The sequence below is a fragment of the Nelumbo nucifera genome, chromosome 5, assembly GCF_055504915.1.
Source record: "Nelumbo nucifera cultivar China Antique chromosome 5, China Antique-T2T, whole genome shotgun sequence".
NCBI classification, from domain to species: Eukaryota; Viridiplantae; Streptophyta; class Magnoliopsida; order Proteales; family Nelumbonaceae; genus Nelumbo; species Nelumbo nucifera.
Window position 1 is genome coordinate 14,840,156 of NC_142653.1, and position 20,224 is coordinate 14,860,379.

Sequence of the window (20,224 nt, forward strand, 5' to 3'; positions counted from 1 at the left end):
CAATCAATTGTTGGATATTAGCGGTAGATGGAATCCAGACAGGATAGCGTTCTGCTATATCACCGCGATAATACTGGTTCTTCAATTCTACGAATACAGGAGGGGAGAGAGAGAGAGAAGATTCTAGTCTAGAATGTAAATAACATGGCCTCTGTTTCTGCTCTCAGCCTTCCTTCCGTATCCTCTTTCGCCGTAAATCTGAAATTTCTCATGCTTCGTGCAGAAGCATTGTTTATTCCCAACGCCGTGAAAACGTCATCACAATTTTGTTACTGCACTCAGCCGCCTTTTAAGAGAAAAAGTGGAATATGGTCGAAGGACAAATTTTGTCACTGGCGCCGGGAAGCTTATGAGAGCGAAGAAGGGCGTTCCTTCACTACCCAGAATGAAGAAGCAGTACCGAAGGAGGACGAGATTTCTCGGGCCACATTGATATGGAGAGCAATCAAGTTGCCTATCTACTCTGTGGCTATTGTTCCTCTCACTGTAAGTTTTACTTACAGACTCTAGTGGTAACCTCTTTAAATGCTTTTTGAAGTTTTTGAGTTCAAACAGCTTAAATAAATCATGGAGTAAATGCGGTGTTTCTTTTTTTTTTTTTTCGCTCACAGTAAATGCAGCGTTTCTTGATACTTTACAATTGAAAGATAAAGCCGATTTAATATAATGAAGTCTACAGTTTGAACGATAGCAACAGACTATTATGGATTTTTGTCCAATGAGAACCTGATACGATAATTTTAACATTGGAAGCTATATCTACATTTAGGTTAGTTATTAACATTAGGAAATTAACCTGAATAGCAATCAAAGTTAGTCCTTAACCGCATTCTTCTTGGCTATAGAATTGTGAGATCAATATTTTGCCCATTGAGGTTTGTCCATATCATTTTGAACTGGAGGAGGTTCTGTTGCAAGTCATATACATTTCAAATTTTGTTGTGTTTACTGTCAATGAAGAATCCCACATGGGCACATCCCCAGTGAAATGGCAAAAAAAATACTATTGTTTTAAGACCTAATATACAGGTGCACACTTGTCTTTTAGATCATGTACTTTTTGACTAATTAGGTATGCCCCTTCTATAAGAAAATGGGTACACCCCTTTTATAACAGTCCTGCTAAATCAGATTTCAACAACATGAAGGATTGAAGAAAGTTTGAGTAAATGATAGAGAGAATAAAGAAAGAAGAGTGACTATCTTGCTATATTAGAGAGAGGAGCATTGGGTTGAGCATTTGCTAGAATATGGCAACAACAGGAGAACAACCTTTGGAAGATCCTATTTTTGAGCAGACATACTACTCTTGTAAGTTTTAACCTGTGTGTGTTGTGTTGTGTATGGAAACCAGAATAAACATTGATGAATTGAAGAGAGTATTGAAGATATGGAAATCTTAAAGAGTATTTTTGTGGAAATTGCAAATTGCATGGTGCAGGAGATGGTATTATCAGACTAACTGGTATTACATGGTAATAGATTTTGATTGTGTTCCTGGGAGCTGATGGTTACTATTTTCTTAATGCTTCTGTTTTTATTGGATGTTTCTTAATGATTCTTAGGAATGTCAAAGTGAGTAGGTTGCCATGTTATTTAACAGTTCTTTTTTTGCTTACCAGAAACAAAACTTTATCACTTCCTGAATTCTTTAGTTAATACACACGTCTGTGTGCATATATATATGCATATGCATATTTGTATACATACACATAACATACATATAGATGCTGAAATGGTTATCTGTTGAATTGTTTGGTTTTTAGATGAAACTCATACTTTTAGTATTCTGGATTTGGTTGTTCTATACTTCTCTTGTTTTGTGATAGCTAGCTTCTCTTTCACTGGTAGATTCTAATGACTTCACCTTGTTGCCTCATCTAATATTGACAGGTGGGTAGTGCAGTTGCTTATTTGCAGACGGGTCTTTTCTTTGCCAGGCGTTATCTTATGCTCTTGTTTTCTTCTGTTTTTATCATCACTTGGCTCAATTTGAGGTTAGACGCACTACTTTGTTTTGGATTTATGAATTAATATGGCAAACAGATATCTCGTAATCATGACTATGTTGCCATATATAGCTTAAGTGTGAACACACATGTGCACATACAAAGACATGTATTGTTGACTATCCTGCTTATTTCTTCCAATTGGAAGAATCAAGTGGCTGATCTAGACCATCCATCAGATAGAAGACCCTCTGTATTGACAATGTGCTCACTCTTCACTCTTCTTGTCCATATGAACCCTATATTCCATATCATATAAGATTTCTGCTAATTAGTAATAAGCCAATTTTCTAATTTATGATTTAAAAATATTCCTAGAAAGGGGGATTTATATTCAACATGTGGCAATGTCTGTTTGGTTGAAATTTGTTCCATAAGTAGACGTACAGAGGAACATGGGAACACATGCCAATTAATTGTAACTCATAAAATGCATATTTTCATAGCTTAAAAACTTCCAACTACACCCAGGTGATGGTCCTCAAAATTGGTCTAATATTTTCACTTTTATATAGGCATTGATTGTTATCCTTTCCCTTTTTGGTGTCCAGAGCAATGGATGTCCTTTTATATGGGTTCACATACACCTTTTCTCCGTAGTGTGTTTGGTGAGAACTCTAGAAGTACCTTACTGGGGGTACAACTTGGGTTGCCCAACTTGCAGAATTTCACCTACATAGGTGTCGGGTCCATTCAAATTTTAACAAATGCTCAACCCAATGTAACCCAAGTTACATCTCTATATTGATAAGAGAACGAAATGGTCTACCAAATATGAAATGATACCCATATGCAAACTACATAGAAGGGGGTGGGGATGAGAATTCAATCTTGAAATGTTGAACATTGGATCATACTCCTATTTTCTGGTTTGTAGAGGTTTTGGATGATTATTCTGATTTTTGGACTGTCCAACTAAAGGTCACAGGCAATGTGGAGAATTTCAACTCAGCCCTGGTAACATCTCAGGGCTGTGATTGTTGAGGGACCCCATGGATATGTGGCATATGTGGTTGATGTAACTCATGGAAATTTATCAAGTTCCTAATGGACATTTACAATTTATGCAGCAACGACGTTTATGATTTTGATACAGGGGCAGATAAGAACAAGAAAGAATCTGTAGTGAATATGGTTGACAGGTACATTTTCATCCTCATGGTTTTATAAATGCATGTTTGGCTGGTTTTGTACATGAGTCAAATCACCAACTCTGCCTGTATTATGGATTTGGGAAGTCGTACAGGGACCCTTGTTTCTGCCTATATGTTACTTGTTATTGGCTTTATGGGGCTTACCTGGGCATCTGTTGAAGCAGGAAATATACGCTCCATACTATTGTTGATTTGTGCCATTACTTGTGGTTATATTTATCAGGTATGAACGTGCTAGTCTGTTTCTCTTGAGTAATTCAAATAAATTTTGAAAGTCAAAAATAAAGCTCCATGATGATGCAGTAATCATCTAAGGTCTTGACAAATAAAAGTTGTGAGGTGTTATGAGTTTGACCACACCTTCCTTGCTAGGAAAAGAACTCAGTTCTGGCTGCCCAATTGTATTTTAGTTAGCAATAATATGAACCTCCATATTGTTTGCCTTCTCAAGCATTGCATCCAGAGGATACAAAATGACTGACAACATTTTAGTTATCCTGGAATTGCCAGGACCTAGCTTATACAAGTTCAATCTGCTTATTGACAGGGTATGATTCTTATATGGTCTATTTGATATTTATCCATTGCAGTGCCCACCCTTTCGCTTGAGTTATCAAGGATTAGGAGAGCCCTTGTGCTTTGCAGCATTTGGTCCATTTGCTACCACTGCTTTCTACTTATTGCAGAGCAGCAGAAGGTTGTCAAGAAATTAACTATTCCTGCCGTTCTTTTGGATTTCTATATGCCTACCTCCTGACACATAAAGGTTTTGGATCCATTATGCAGTAATTTGTATCATCTTCCCCTAACTGGCACAATTTTATCCGCATCACTTCTTGTTGGCTTCACAACATCCTTAATTCTTTTCTGTAGTCATTTTCACCAGGTACCTTTGACTTGAACTCTGTCCATTTATCTACTTGTTCTTATAAAATTGGCTTATATAGATTGGGTGCACCTTAGGTGGATGGTGATCGATCTGTTGGAAAGATATCTCCTCTGGTAAATAAGCTTACTATGGAAAATATTATGTTAAAAATATAAGTTAATTGTAAGGATTGTAAAGATTTTCTGTTTTGAGAGAAGCTCTCACTCTTTTAATACAATTACACTCTTATCTAAAAAGAAAAAGTTAATTGACTTTTAAGTTGTTAACATTGTCAGGTCAGGATTGGCACAAAAAAAGGCTCACTCGTGGTGAAAGTTGCAATTGTGACATTGTACCTCCTTTTGTTTACTCTTGGTCTAAGCAAAGCTCTTCCTCTAACATGCATTGTAAGTTACTGCTAACTCTGGACAGATGAAATTATCTAGTTCAGGTTTCTCTTCCCATCTCCTTGATTCAACTATCAAATTTTGCACTTGTTTAATGTTAACTAAATCATGACCTATTTTCCAGCTTCTTTGTGCACTGACTTTGCCAATTGGAAAGCTGGTAGTCAGCTATGTTGAAGAGAATCACACTGTGGGTAACAAACACACAGAGCTTTCCTTGTCCTTGTGATTTTTTCAAATCTGTTCACTTACTGTTATGAGATTTTAACTTTTACAGGACAGTAACAAGATCTTCATGGCTAAATATTATTGTGTGCGTTTACATGCCTTATTTGGAGCTGCATTGGCAGCTGGGCTTGTGGCCACTAGAACTGTGGCAAAAGCATATGTTCCAAAGCCATTTTTCTCTTGATATGTTCCTGCATCCAAGAGCTAGGAGTAGATCTAGACCTGAGATATGCAAGTCATTGTTGTGAAGTATTTCAGTTTAACAACCAAAAGGGAAGTAGAAAAGAGACACCGTGGCTGCCCCTGTTTATGATAAAGGAATTGCTTTTTGATAGAAAAACAATGAGTGAGCACCTGCATTAAATGTAATTTTTCTTGTTGTTCAATTGTATTTGTATATTATAACAGTTCTACCACATGCAAACCATTAGAATATGTTGGAGGGAGATTGAAATTTTCAAGAATCTCTCCTCCCTCCCTTGTGTTCTTTGGGTTTTGTCTTTTCCTCTTACCTCCTTTGAATGCTTGAGAAGACTCCTTGCCCCACATTGTTTGGAAAATGAGTTGAGTTTGATTATATCTATAGACTTGCTCTTTTTATGGGTAGGAACTCATAGGAGGAAAGCACTATAGATGTTTACATGCATGTGAGAAGGGGTTGGGGGTTCTTTTCACATGTGCATGCTGAGCCGGGCTAGGTCAGGACAAGACGGGATGTGGGTGCGGGTATTGTGTATGTGTACATGTATATGAACGCTCCACCGAATCGTTTTAGTTTTGATTGGTTTAAATAGTTTGACTTCTGAAGAGACATCTAAAAGGACACTTTTGTGTCCATTCGGATGACTGAGAATACTCTATAAAAGGAGTATTGATCAACCCAGAAATACACACCAGTGCATTCAACACAGTCTTGACTTTTGAATTTCAAAATTTATTTTTTAAAACGTTTCTTCTTCCTTTTCGTGTCTCTTCTTCTTTGTGTCTCTTCGAAAAGGTGCACTGTTCTAAAAAGACATCTCTCTGAAATGACATTTTTATGTCCATTTGGGTGACTGAGAACACTATAAAAGGAGTATTGGTCGACTCAGAAACACATACCAATGCACTCAACACAGTATTTTTCTCTGAGCATCATTCTTTGTGGTTTGCAGAGATCTAGTAAGCGAGTGCATGCCTACCAATGGCCTATGGGTTGTTTTATCTTAGTAACCGATTTGCAATCATTCAGTTGCACCGTATGGGCCAATGCGGTTTTAAAGAAAGTGATCAAGTGGCACGACTCATCCCTCCTCTCTACAATTTCTCAAATTCATAATTTTGCAATATTACAGTTTTACAAATTCTCAGTTTAGAAAGGAATTACCGATAAGTTCCATTATGCCTTTTTTATCATTTTCCAATAGAATATAAGAAGGCATCGCTCATCAAAAGCCTATGAGGCTCGATTTCAATTTTGAGTTCAAAGTTGGTTTACATATTACTGCAATGTGATTTGGCCAAGTGTGGTGGGAACAACAGTAGCCACAATAGGTTAAGATGTCAAGTAGCGATTTGTAAACCAACTTGACGAATCACATTGGACAAATACTTGACCCCTAGACAAAACCCTTTTGATTGGTTTATAAATCGCCAATCATCACCCCTAGTTGATTGGAATATATCCTTAAAGGGGGCAAAACTATTTAAAGTATGCAGTTAATGAATTCATGGTTCACCTGGTATAAAGAGTTTCGTGCCCCAATGATTCAAAACTTCAAGAGAACAACAGGTTGCAGATGACAAATTGGCGATACACTAATTACACTTTACAAATACATCTGCCGTCCAAGTGAAATGTCATTTCAATTCCCAACCAACAACTTTATACGATTTAGTTAACTGTTAGATCAGAGAAACAAGGGGCACAGAACAATAGTGAAATGTCATAACAATAGAAGTTTGTTATGTGCCTTGGGAGAACTCATCCCTAAAAGCTAACTGTTAGAGGGAGGGAATCCAAACACATATGGGATACCTCACATTAACATCTCATACTACCAACATGAGACAAATGGATCGTAACAAAATTCATACAACTCTTGGTCACATTTCAAATTGACTAGCTGTGCCGAGGATAACAAAGGGGCATAGAACCTCACAAATCACAGACTGATTAGCTGCCAGACAGGCCAAGAGATAGGTAACGTAATTGCCTTGGGGGCCATTTGATAATGAAGCGGCTGAACTGTTTTATTGCTTGTCTTTAGATTTGGTTTGTTTAAAGTGCAATTTGCACTCCTATACATTTATGCTAGTGTAAATGAATTTATACTGAACCTCAATAACCAACCTCACTTCAACTTCAGCCATTGAAGAACTTAGAACCTCCTCAATAACTTATTCAAAGAAGAAGCAATAACCAACAAGTCAATCAATTTGGGCACTTCACTTTTCACTCAGATCAATGCAAGGCAGAACACATGTAGGACTTGTATGAAAAAAATAAAAAACGATCAGCTTCACCACTGAAGCTCAGTCAGATCTTTAAAATGGTAATAGTCACTCAAATAAATCCAAGTTAGAAGATAAATTCACGCGGGCTTTATGAGAAAAAAAATGATGAGCTTCATCACTACAGGACTATGGGTCTTTTTGTTTTCAGCGCAAATAGCACTGGCATCAATGCATAGGAGTGCAAATTCTAATTTGCTTGAGGTTTAAGTTAACTTTGTTTTTGCACCAATGCAAATGAAATTGCACTTATGAGACTAAAGTTCAACGCTTCAGTCAGAGAAGTTCCAGTAGGCCCCAAGGATAACGAAGATGAGCGAGCGAGAGAGAGGGAGAGAGAGAGGCGAATAGTTCCACTCCCTTTTATTATAGGAAACAAGAGAAATGAAACGAAGGGTGTTGCATAGAAACTGATAATTCAACAGGGTTCGCATGCAAAAACTTACAAATTTAAATGAATACAAGTTGAAACAACAATTCCAACGTAACCCAGAATTACAAACTGAGAAGCAGGCCAAACCTTTAAACAAAAAGAGGAAGAACGAACGTTACAATAGCACTGTGAGTGGCTTACCAATTCCAGCTTCTTCTCTAACAGAATTAAGATGATAATTTATTTGGACGAGGATTTTAGACGAGGAAACAAGATCCACAACGACATTGAATAAACCATAGATGATATAACATGATTGTAGTTCACTGAAAAAGTAGATGCTTCACCATTATAAACTAGAAAAAAATAAGCATAAAAAAGATGTATTATATATTCATCCTTTATTACTTTTCTTGAAGGGGTGAGAGATCCATCATATGGATAGCCGAAGCCTGCAAGAAGGTAGGGCGAAATTTAAAAAATTTCTCTCTCTCCCATGTGGGAATCGCATTTCCTGTTTTAGAAAAACTGCATTTTTCAATGACCAATCTTGAACCAAGAACCGAACCAAATCTGAACCAAAATAGCAGGAGAGGGATATACTTGATACGGAGATGCAGTATCTCCCAATGAAGGTGTTCACGCCCAAAGAAAAACTCCAAAGACTGCTCCCACTAAAGATGACACAGTGAATGGTGGAGTAGAATCAGCAAGGTCCATCCAACGAACTGAATTTTTCAACAAGAATTCAATGGAGGCAGTAAGCACGACTTCTGATCAGACTTTCTCCAAAAACTGATATCAAGACTCTTCTTGACCGCTCTTACGATCGAGATCGAACTGGCTGTGGCAGCAACTGGAGGAAATCGCAGGGAGAAGATGGCACAGTCACACTGTTGATGTCTTCTCTCTGGGTGCTCTGAGATCTGATCTCTGAGATTTCTGGGATGGTGGGATGAACTGAATGGTTCGCCCCCTTCCTCCTTTTATACGCTTAAAGATAGCTCCTAATCTCATTAGGAGTTTCCTAATCCAAATCTGTATTTGGATAAGGAGTTCTCTTCAAAAGATAAGGATAAGCCCTTATCTTATCTGCAGATTAGATCAGCTCTCTCTTTAATCTCATTAGGAGGTTTCCAGATCTGAATTTAGATCTGGACTCTCTGAGTGGATAAGGTAAAACCCTATCCTATTTGCTGATTTAATCCCAAATCCGCCCCCTTATTCAACTAATCAAATTAGGCCAGTTCGAAATGGGCTTTAGGCCCAATAAGTCCAAGTGCTCAAACTGCTTCCAAACTGCTGCCCAATTGGGCTTCTTTGTATTGCGTGGGACCCAAACATTGATCTACACATCAGCCACATGGATTCAGCCCAACCTCTATTACAAGGCTTGGCCGAATTCACTGAAAAGACAGTGAACCCCTTGAAGCCCATCACATGGACTCCTAATGGGCCCAACACTTACATTAAGTGGTCATTGGGCCAAGCCACCTTATAAAGCCCAGGGATTGTGGGCAGATGCAAGATTAGCCCATCAGGCATTACCCTCAATGGTCTTACACTTAACCTCTTAGTCCATAATGATCATACACAGCCCGACAAGAGAGGACCTCTCCCTCGGCTACAAGGAACAGTGCTGCACTCTCTACTCACATGGATCCCGAGAATTAAAACCTTTTGCAAACATTTTGAAACCATAATATATATATATATATATATATATATATATATATATATATGTGTGTGTGTGTGTGTGTGTGTGTGTGTGTGTGTGTGTGTGTATCCGTATATAAATATATTTTGCAAAACAAATTTCAGCGATTGAAATCGGCTGTCAACAGTCTTGGTTTCCATCAGAGAGAGTGCATCCCCGATCATTACCTTTGTCCGACAAAGGGGCTGATCCTGTCACTATGATCACCCACTCAGATGAATTCTCGGACTGTTCCAACATACTCAGGTTTTGACCCCCGCTAAGGATATCACTGATTGGCATATCAAAGACAACCCAATTCGACACCTAGTGCAGTATCATAATCGAGTCTAGGGTCAGGTGTAACTTTCCAGTTTTGCCCACTAATCACCAAGGTCCAGGGCAATACTGGAAATCTGGTCTGGTTCAGGGTTTCAAGTAAACCTACATTGCATGTACCTCGGGTCTCACCCTGGCAGCTGAGACAGGCCACCCCAACACTTGGCGGCACATCAGTGTCAGCCTTAACAGAATAAATCTCCCCAAACTTATCCAACGGCTGTGAACATTCTAAACTAACACGAGTCTCATAAGTGTCTAGTTTAAGGGTATTACACAAAAACACACCACTATAACATGAATCAAATATGTACTTTATTCATTTACAATAAATGTTATAATGTACATCAATCTTATTGGAGCTAAGGGCATACACTGTCTAACATTTCTAGCATATTCATGTGGCAGATAGTCAAGAGTAAAGTGGTAAACTTTCTTAGTTAACTTAGGGAAATGTGGTTGGGCAACCATTTTAATACCATTGAAAGTGGAAATAGGTGGTGGCCAAGTAATTCATAGATTTCTTGAATCCAAATAAGTAAACCAATGTACATCAGAAGTGTAGAAACCATGGTGGTTTAATTAATACTTGACACAACTTACACACCTTAGTCATTCCACATTTAGATGTTCACTGTAATTGCACTTCAATATTTATACCAACTTGAGAGCAAGAAGCAAACAACTGGAGATTCATAAAACATATCAAACCCTCAATTTTATGAAATAGCTAATCATAATTGAGTTTATCCATTTGTCTGGATAGGACAAAAAAAATCCATAAATAAGCTCAACATTTAACATAGTGCTAAATCTTCCTCTTCCAATTCCATTTAATTAAGTGGTCAAGCCATCTTTCTTCGTTTCACAAGGGAGTTAACCCTACAATCTCTCAATGTTGGAGGTATGTATCTTAAATTTACAATTACTGAAGGAGCCAATTTCATGGGTACATAAGATGAAGGGAAATGATTCAATTAGCTTTGAAAAAGTGTTTTAGAATCCATAGATCTGCAATGTCTCGTCCATGCTGTGAAATTCCATCCATTAATGAATACAATGTTGTTGACAGTACAAGAAGGATCTCCATTAAGCTCCCTACTTGATCAGCATCTAAGAGGTTGTTCTATAACTTCACTTGTGTCTCAGATAGCAGATGTATTACTATCTTGAGCCTGGTCCTTCCTAGATGCACCTCCAATAGTCACCAATGATCTGGATCTGGTGGAATGGCAACGAGTGGAAGAAGGTGTAGATGGTGATGGTGATGAAGCACCAGCTCCTGCAAGTGTTGTACCAGGCTCATAATTTCCTGAAGATGCCAAGGGTTTCTATGCAGGTTCATCACCTCGCTGAACTCTTGGCCAAAGAAATTCTTCTACAGCAACTAAACTTGCAAGGGGATCAATCAACACAATGTTTGACGAATAATCACGAAGAGTTTTTGTGTCCTTGAGCTCTACAAAGACGTAGTTTGAATGGCTGAGCCAATGCACTCAGCCCGGATGAGAGACGTGCACTTCCACTAGACGACCTAGAGGAATGGCTCGGTACAACTGGAAAACGCTTCAAAGACGACAGAGAATTTTGAAGATTCTGAACCAAGACAGTCATAGGAGTTTCATTCCCTTCATTAACACCAGCAAGAAGAGCAACAAAAATAAAAGACTTGAATCTTTTAAGTGCTTGTTGTCGAAACCTAGGCAAATTAGCTTCTGATATTCTCTCCTTGGAAAAGGTTCCACAAGAAAAGTAGTTCAGCAAAGCTGCAACAACTCCGTTACCAATGAACTCAAATGTGGAAACAACATCTCCTTTACTCAGTTCTGCTAGCATCTCATATATCACTCCAATCAAGTGCTCCTCTGTATTAGCTGAAAGGTCAGCTAGGCGAAGCCAGAAGCCTTTAATTTACCCTTTGATTTAGTCTTTTGATCATCAACACAAGCATTCTGTTAGATAGTGTATGCCCTTAGCTCCAATCAGAATGATGTACATTATGACATTTAATGTTAATGAATAAAGTACATATTTGATTCATGTTATTATAGTGTGTTTCTATGTAATACCCTTAAACTGGACATATATGAGACTTGTGTTAGTTTAGAATCTTCACAACCGTTGAATAGATCTTGGGAGATTTATCCTACAAAGGCTGAAACTGATGTGCCGCCAAGTTGGTTGGGGTAGCTTGTCTCAGCTTTCAGGGTGAGACATGAGGTACATGCAGTGTGGGTTTTCTTGAAACCCTGAACCAGACTAGAATTCCAGTATTGCCCTGAACCTTGGAGATAGATGGGCAAAACTGGAATGTTACACCCCTAGATTCGATTATGATACTGCACTAGGTGTCGAATTTGGTTGTCTTTGATATACCAATCAATGAGATCCTTAGAGGGGGTCAAAACCTAGGTATGTTGGGACAGTCCGAGAATTCATCTGAGTGGGTGATCATAGTGACAGGATCAACCCCTTTGTCGGACAAAGTGAATGATCGGGGGTGCACTCTCTTTGATGGAAACCAAAGCTGCCAGTAGCCGATTTCAACCGTTGAAATTTGTTTTTGCAAAATATATATGTATATAATGGTTTCAAAATATTTGCAAAAGGTTTTAATTCCCAGGATCCATGTGAGTAAAGAGTGCAACATTGTTCCTTGTAGCCGAGGGAGAGGTCCTCTCTTGTCGGGAAGTGTTTGTTCATTATGGACTGAGAGGTTAAGTGTAAGACCATTGAGGGTAATGCCTGATGGGCTAATCTTGCATCTGCCCACAGTCCTTGGGTTTTTATAAGGTGGCTTGACCCAGGGACCATTTAGTGTAAATGTTGGGCCCATTTAGAGTCCATGGTGATGGACTCAGGGGTTCACTGTCTCCTACAGTGAATTCGGCCAGGCCTTGTAACAGAGGCTGGGCTGAACCCATGTGGTTGATGTGTAGATCAATGTTTGGGTTCCACGCCATACAAGGATACCCAACTGGGCAGTAATTTGGAGGATAAGTGAGCACATGGACTTAATGGGCCTAAAGCCCAATTCGAACTGGTTTAATATGATTAATTAAAGAAGGGTGGTTCTGGGATTTAGATCAGCAGATAGGATAAGGGATTATCCCTATCCACTCAGAGAGTTCAGATCCAAATAAAGATTTGGATTAGGAAACTCCTAATTAGATTAAGATGGTTGATATTTATCTGTAGATAAGATAACGGATTATCCTTATCTCTTAAAGAGAGTCCAGATCCAAATACAAGATTTGGATTAGGAAACTCCTAATGGGATTAGGAGAACCTCTCTTTAAGGCTATAAATAGAGGAGGAGGGCGAACCCCAATTCACTCAATCAGATTACTGATTCAAGAGAGAAGACAGCTCCAGCTGGACTGACGCCATCTTCTGCTCTTGCCTTCTCCTACTGTTTCCGCCATAGCCAGTTCGATCTTCACCTGTAGGAGCGATCAAGAAAGGTTCTTGATATAAGCTTTTGGAGAAAAACTTATCTGAAGTCGTGCTCACTCGCCCTCCATCAGATTCTTGGTGAAGAATCTGGTTCTTGCTGAAGGACCACCCTGCTGATTCTGCTCCACCCTACACTGTGTCATCTTCAGTGGGAGCAGTCTTTGGAGATCTCCTTGGGCGTGAACACCTTCATTGGGAGTTACTACAACTATGAATTAGGTATATCCCTCTCCTACTTTTTTGGTTTCAGATCTAGTCTGGTTTAGGGTTCAAGATTGATCATTGAAAATGCAGTTTTCTAAAATAGGGAATGTGATTCCCACATGGGAGAGAGAGAGAGATTTTTGAAATTTTGCCCAACCTACTTGTAGGGTTCGGCCATCCATATGATGGATCTCTCATCCCTCTGTTAGATAGTGTATGCCCTTAGCTCCAATCAGAATGATGTACATTATGACATTTAATCAACACAAGCATTCAACTTCGAACATAGGTTTTTCAAGCATAGAAGGTCATTAGTTACATCGACTTCAGCTGCCTTGCTATTTGCCGAAAAATATTTTATCTTCAAAAGCTTTTGCACAAGCACTTACGGTTGTGCGAAGACTAGAATTAACGGTTGGGATTTCTACTGATGCTGGCGGTGAACCAACACTGCCAGGTGTAACACTTTTTTATTCTTCCAAGGGATTTACATCTGCATTTGAACAACCACTGCGTTGCTGATAGCACCTGGAACGTGATGATGTTCCTGGTACATAATCATTATCTTTTTCAACAGAAGATGATTGGACAATAGCTGTATTTTAAAGAATCAGTTGATATAAGTGTATCTACTCACAAACATCTTGGAAAATGTTTCAGGAAGCTTTTCCATAAGAATCTCTGCTATCTGAAGGGCAGGAATATCAATACTTGTGGATCTTTCCATGCTAAAACACTAGCTAAGAAACTGGGAGATCAAACAATAGATAACCAATTAAAAAATAAACTTCTTAAATATGCATGACAAAAAAAAATAAATTGAATAATATTTGCATAAAGCATAAATCAATGCAAGAAAGAGTAAAATAATGCAAGTACCTTGATATGTTTGTTACATTTAGTAAAGACTGAATCATATCTGCTAGCTGTGCTAAAATACATCAATTTTCCAATAACCGAGAAACATTTGTGGCGAACTAGACCATTCATACTAGATCCATAGATCTGCTCGACAAAAGAGGAGTAAAATAATAAAAAGTATGAACTCTATTATCTATTTAATTGAAGGGACCAATTAAAGCCTCTTAGCACAAAATAAAACCCTTGGAGCAACTAACCTGTATCAGAACAAGAAGAAGATCAATTCCATATTGCTGCAGGAGCTCAGGTCCAAATGGTTGGGGTCCGTTTAGGAACAGTTTTGGTAACTGGTATCATCTTGGCTACCACATTCTGGCATGTAGACAACTCTCGGCATCCAAGAGCAACTGGGATTCTTCGCCTTCACCATGTCGACGACATTCTACACCTATGGAGAGGCGATGCCATTGTCGATACATCTTCATGAGAGAGACAACTTATAACGCATATTGTCGGTCATTCTACGTCCCATCTCAATCTCAGGGCCTATTCGTTTGCTCTGAAGTCTGACATCTAAAAATGCAATAATTACATTAAAAGGTATATTGGTATTGGTGAATTTTTCTTTCTTCTAAACTTGAATGTAGATAATGTTGTTCTGAACTCTGAATTCCGAATTCTGAAAATGATCAAATATCTATTTTGACCCTATATATTAGAGTTTTTGTTTGTCTTTTTGGGGATATCATTGGAAAATAAAAATTTGTATGATTGCACTTTAAGAGATAAGAGATAAGAGGAAATGAACAACCCTTTTTCTCTTAAAGTTAAAAGATTCCTCTTAAGAGACAAGAGTTAAGAGGAAACGAACAGACCCACAGTCTTTGGAAAAACATGGGGAAGAGGGGATGGTCTTATCTACCGCTCTGAGGGGCGGTGACGATACGGAGGGAGAGAGAAAAGTAGGGGGATTAAGGGATGGAAAGAAAGAAAAATCTCGATACGTGTTTGTCATGCAATGGGTATACGTATGAACTGCTTGAGACAAAAAATAAAACTGGTGAGAAGAATGAGACTAATCTAAAGAGGGGATGGAAAGAAAGAAAAATCTTGATACGTGTCTGTCATGCAATGGGTATATGTACAAACTGCTTGAGACAAAAGGGAAAAATGGTGAGAAGAATGAGACATACATTTGTGAGAGACAGGGAGAGCTGTTCAACTACAGTGTTGAATAGTAAGATTCCATTTAGCGAAAGGGGAGGGCGCCCCTTTCGCTAAGATGTGGTGTGAGAGCAGACCAGCAACGATTTTTATATTTTGAGAAATTGGTTGATAGGTGTGACACATGGGTTCAAATTTGAGAGCAGCCACTTTATGCAAAAATATGCCAAAGGTTAGGGCTGTGTCCCTTCTATCCCTCCAAAAACTTCAAATAGCTGGGACTAATTGGGTAATGGTTTTTTAATTTTTGAAAAAAATCCACTATGAGATAAAACATTACACTAGGCCTGTATGCTTAATGGCTACTTTGGAATGGCTGAAGATCACAACATTACATGGATACGGCTTTAAGCAAAATGGAATGGTAAAACAGGATTCACGTAGCCGACTTCCCACCCCTTATAGTTGAGATAAGGCTTGATGATGATATAGATTGGACAACACAAGTCTAAGAATCTCCAGATTACCTAAGATCTCACTTTGGAGAGAATAAAAGGCAAAGTCTATGTTGCGTTTGCTGCACCATGCAGTAAAAGATGATTGTTAAATTTAAAAATACATTTTGTGAAATGTGAACAAAAGAAACGTTATTAATTGTGATCTAGAGTTAGCGTGCTAACAATATTAGTGAATGCACGGTAGTTGAATTAGGAACACAATTATGGGTTATTTACTTATATATACTTTGTACATTTGAGAAACTATTTATATATATCCTAAGCTTTCGAAAACAACTTATACATATCATATTGACCTTTCAAACATAAACTCCAACTGATAAGACTTAGGGACTAAATTGTCCTTAACTGTTTATTAAAATTTCAAAGCATGCCATTCTCTCCTCTCTTTTTCTTCTAATTTTTCTTCCTTTCCTTCTTCCTCTCTATCTTTTTATTCTTCTCTGCGCTACAAAAGTTGGAACGTCTACTTACATATACCCTAAGCTTTCAAAAACAACTTATACATATCGTATTGACCTTTCAAACATCAACTCCAACCCATAAGACTCTTAAGGGACTAAATTGTCTTTATTTGATCATTAGTTTTCAAATAAAGAATCCAGCTATGTATTGGATTAAACAAAAGTAGACATGTAAACTCTAGAATGTAAGCAATCCAACAATGAATCCTCTCTTTTCAAGGAAGCAGAACAATAAAGAAGAGGGGATTAGATAGAGGTGTAAACCGGGTCATGCCGAGTTTGGGGTTTCAGGTCCATGGGTTGGCATGGCACAACATGATTGTGTTGTCGTGCCACCTGTGGCCCGCATGCCGGCACAACACACACACACACACATATATAATAATATAAAATATATAACATATTAATATATATATATATATAACTTTATTTTTAATTTTATTATTGTATATATAAACAATTGTATACATCAAAATTTATATAAAATTAAATTTTAAGGCTTTTTTTAATTTTTAGTCTAATTTGTTAATTTACTTTAAATTTTTATTTTTTAAAAAAGTATACATCTCATGGCTTGGCCTTGTATGCAGCTCAGCTTGGTCTTGTCTGTAGCCCAACTTGGTCCAAGGCTCAACCCGCTGACTAGCCTGGCCTACAGCATGACATGGGCCCATGTGGGCTTGGGCTGTGGACTGTGCTAAGCCGATCCCCCGAAGTATCCCAGCATGACCCGATTTAGACCTCTAGGATTAGATCAAAATAGGTGATAGAGACTGGTTGGCTGGGGCTACAGAAATGCTAGAGTCAACCCACTTATTCAACTTTGTTAATCGTTTCAATGTTTTTTGACTTTTTTTTTCTATGTGTATTTTTCTAGCCAATGTACATCAAATCTTAGATCATCATTTTTTGGGGTTTCTTGTTCATCTCAGATTGATGATTGTTATTTTTTTGGGGTTTCCTGTTCATCTCAAATTGAAATTGAACAGTTTGGGTTTACAACCACTGAGTTTTCTTATTATGACTCAGGCTGTTACTATAGCTCAGGAAGAGTCGTTCGGTTTTGTTTTGTTTTTTTTTTTGTTTTCAAACGCAGCGTTAGGTATTAACTCTCATTATTTTATTGAATCATATATCAATTAACAATTAATATTAATGAAAAATAAATGTGACAAAAAATAATTACTTTTATTAATGATAAAAATAAGGACTTTTGCAGAAAAAATAACAAAATTTGTTAAAATGACAAAATCGATGATATTTATGAAGTAATAGCCAAATCAGCGATTGGGGAAGAAACCAATTTCTTTTGGACAAAATGGGTCAAAAACAATATAGTAACTCTGAACAACTTGAAACCAAACCTCCGTTTAATCTCTCAAGGCTGAAAACTCATCTCTCCCAAAATGCCAATCACACGGTGTGGTAGGATAAATTCTCAAAGTTTTCTCTATGTTCTTAATGTATTGTGTGGAAGAAGGGTTGAGGGTTCTCTTTGTTTTGTATATATATTTTTTCTTACTGAGTTGTATGGCAAAGGAAGGACTGAGGTTAAGGGTTGAAGGAATGAATGCCTTGTATGTTCTCTTTTAATAAGGGGTAATCATGTCCAACAAGACTTATTTTGTTTTCCATTCACTTATTTGGACATTATTTTGTTAACGTGATTGAATTTTCCAATTTGATATACTTCGTTAATATTTTTGCAAAAATCTTAAAAAATAAATATAAATTTAAAATCAACCGAAAAATATAATCGTTTTACTATCTGATGGCGAATCAACAATTCATATTATTGTAAGTTCAGCAAACCTGTCCAAACAAACAACTAGGTTCTATAGTTCAAAAAATTAAAATAATCAGCAGTCATAATGTAGGACTTAGTTCATCAGCTGCAAACCCAATAAAAAATATCTGGTAGCAAAACCAAGGCAGGTGCACTGGTCTACAGACACTTGCTGCTTCGATCTTATCTTTAATGGAAAAAGGTGCCCGAGAAGTCAAGAGTGTCATTGAAGCCACATCCTTTTTACTCGACTCGGTTTCAAAAACCAACTGTTGGTGTATTGAATAAATTGTTCCAGGGGTGGTATAATTTTGAATCCTTCTATTATCATCTTTGTAAAGAAAGAGCTGTAGTTGTGATGTTAAATACTATTCACTTAAAAGAGTAACGATTCCTATAAAGATGTCAACAATGAATAATACCAAAAAAACTGGGTTTCATAAGAATATAAACATGCTTTAACCTTGTGTACAGAGAAGATCCAGTTAATATTTTGAATGAGTTCATTCAGAGCTTGAATGGGGCCTATTCCAAAGACAAGACATAATGTAACCTCTTAGTAGGGATCTTGATATAGAAATTTCAAAAAGGAAGAGGCTCTTCGTTCCCTGAATCTGAATTGAATGGCAATTTAGTAGTGAATAGGTGAGCATGACACTGAGTCACATAGATGGCCCACCTAGGGTGCAACTTGGGCGGGCCCAGCCTGAGAATGAGAAAAAACTTGGACTGTTGGGGGCCAATAGTCTATGCTGTTGAAAGAATTTATGGGAATGCCACATTATCATGAGAATGGGTAAATTAGTAATTATATATTAATTTATTTTTATTAAAAACCAAAGTATGGGCGTAAATAGGTGAACTGTCCAGAACATGCCCAGCCCAAAAATTATCTCAACAGCCAAAGTTAACCCTGAGAATGAACCAATCCAACTTGAAATTTTACACAGGCTGGACTCAGGCCTAAGAAGTCGGGCTTTTTTATTTTTCAGGTTGGACTTAGGCCTAACCCTCAGATAGCTCGAACCCGGTCTGAGCCCGGCCCAATTATATACATTTATACATATATATGTGTATATATATAAATGTTGCATACATATTTACATATATATTTATATAGATATTTTGTATACATATTTATATACATACATAAATATATATATATATATATATATATATATATATATATATATATATATATATATAGTGGGTTCATTAACCAACCAGAGACTGACCCAGGCCCGAGCCTAACTCGAATGCATTAATTTACATAACGGACTGGACTTGGACTGAAAAAATCGGGCTTAATCTCAGGCTCGGGCCTTAAGCCCAAAATTTAGGGCCGGGCCTGGATTTACCATCTTCTTAACCGACTATCGTCTACCCATATCACATCACTTCAGAGTTTCCTAGCAGAGATGCTAGTCGCTCTTCAAGTATTCATTCAGTTTCAGCCTCGCTCTGCTTCTATCATAGACTCACACTCTATAAATGAAATCGCTATCCGGGATCCAGCTCATCACAATCCGTCTATTAGAGCAAAATATACACTGTATTTGGTGATTATGAGGATCGACTGCGATTCCTCAGGAGTCCTGGCTTACGTCTAAAACCTGCATTAAATGTCTGGGTTTACTTCACCTAGTTGGTCCCCGTCATCAAGATAGCCCAACCCAACTGACGGAGAAATTGAAGTGACCAAGATGATGCCAGCTGGACCACCACCCCACTTTTGGACCGAAATAATTTCTCCATATCGGATATCGGCCCACTACATATAAATAGACAATATAGGTGGTTCCGGTTGGGAGGTTAATTTCCTTTAAAAGAATGAGACAAATCTCGGAACATTGTGGGTGTTTGATTAATTAATTCAGGTTTATGGGCTTGCTCACACATCTTTCTATTGTGGGTTTGTGCTATATTGGACTTATTTATTTTAGTGCCTCCAAGGTCAAATATGATTAAGACCATCGTCAGAAATTGATGTGATGTGAAAATATGGCAACAGATTTTCATTTTTCTTGTATGGAAATCTTCCAAATCCGTGATATACAAGGCATTCGGAACATTATATATGAGACACATTGGTATTGCGCTTCCAAGCCAAGGATTTTGAAATTCTTAGGCTATGTTTAATTTGAAAGAAAAAGGAAGGGAAAGGCAGGGGAAATCTTGTATGATTTTTTTACTTTTTCCTTAAA

General features: G+C 37.7%; 1 protein-coding gene across 2 annotated transcripts; it reads left to right on the top strand.

Moving 5' to 3' along the window:
• The first annotated feature begins 12 nt into the window (after nt 1–12).
• Nucleotides 13–5,155, top strand: ABC4 (UbiA prenyltransferase family protein). 2 transcript variants are annotated; one of them, XM_010268884.3, is made up of 10 exons: nt 15–486; nt 1,894–1,997; nt 3,080–3,151; nt 3,248–3,386; nt 3,754–3,860; nt 3,950–4,049; nt 4,127–4,165; nt 4,328–4,438; nt 4,563–4,628; nt 4,716–5,155. In XM_010268884.3, exons 1-10 carry the CDS (start codon nt 145–147, stop codon nt 4,848–4,850), a joined length of 1,215 nt encoding a protein of 404 aa, XP_010267186.1. In that variant the 5' UTR covers nt 15–144; the 3' UTR covers nt 4,851–5,155. The 2 variants fall into 2 exon arrangements, with proteins under 2 accessions (XP_010267194.1, XP_010267186.1); XM_010268892.3 differs by lacking the exon at nt 4,127–4,165 and having other exon boundaries at nt 13–486.
• The last annotated feature ends 15,069 nt before the right edge of the window (nt 5,156–20,224 follow it).

Bases quoted from the DNA above. Each gene is read 5' to 3' on its own strand.
- ABC4 (XM_010268884.3), top strand. From the start codon at position 145: ATGGCCTCTGTTTCTGCTCTCAGCCTTCCTTCCGTATCCTCTTTCGCC. The intron at 4,439-4,562 runs GTAAGTTACTGC...CCTATTTTCCAG, and splicing joins CTCTTCCTCTAACATGCATT to CTTCTTTGTGCACTGACTTT. The intron at 4,629-4,715 runs GTGGGTAACAAA...TAACTTTTACAG, and splicing joins ATGTTGAAGAGAATCACACT to GACAGTAACAAGATCTTCAT.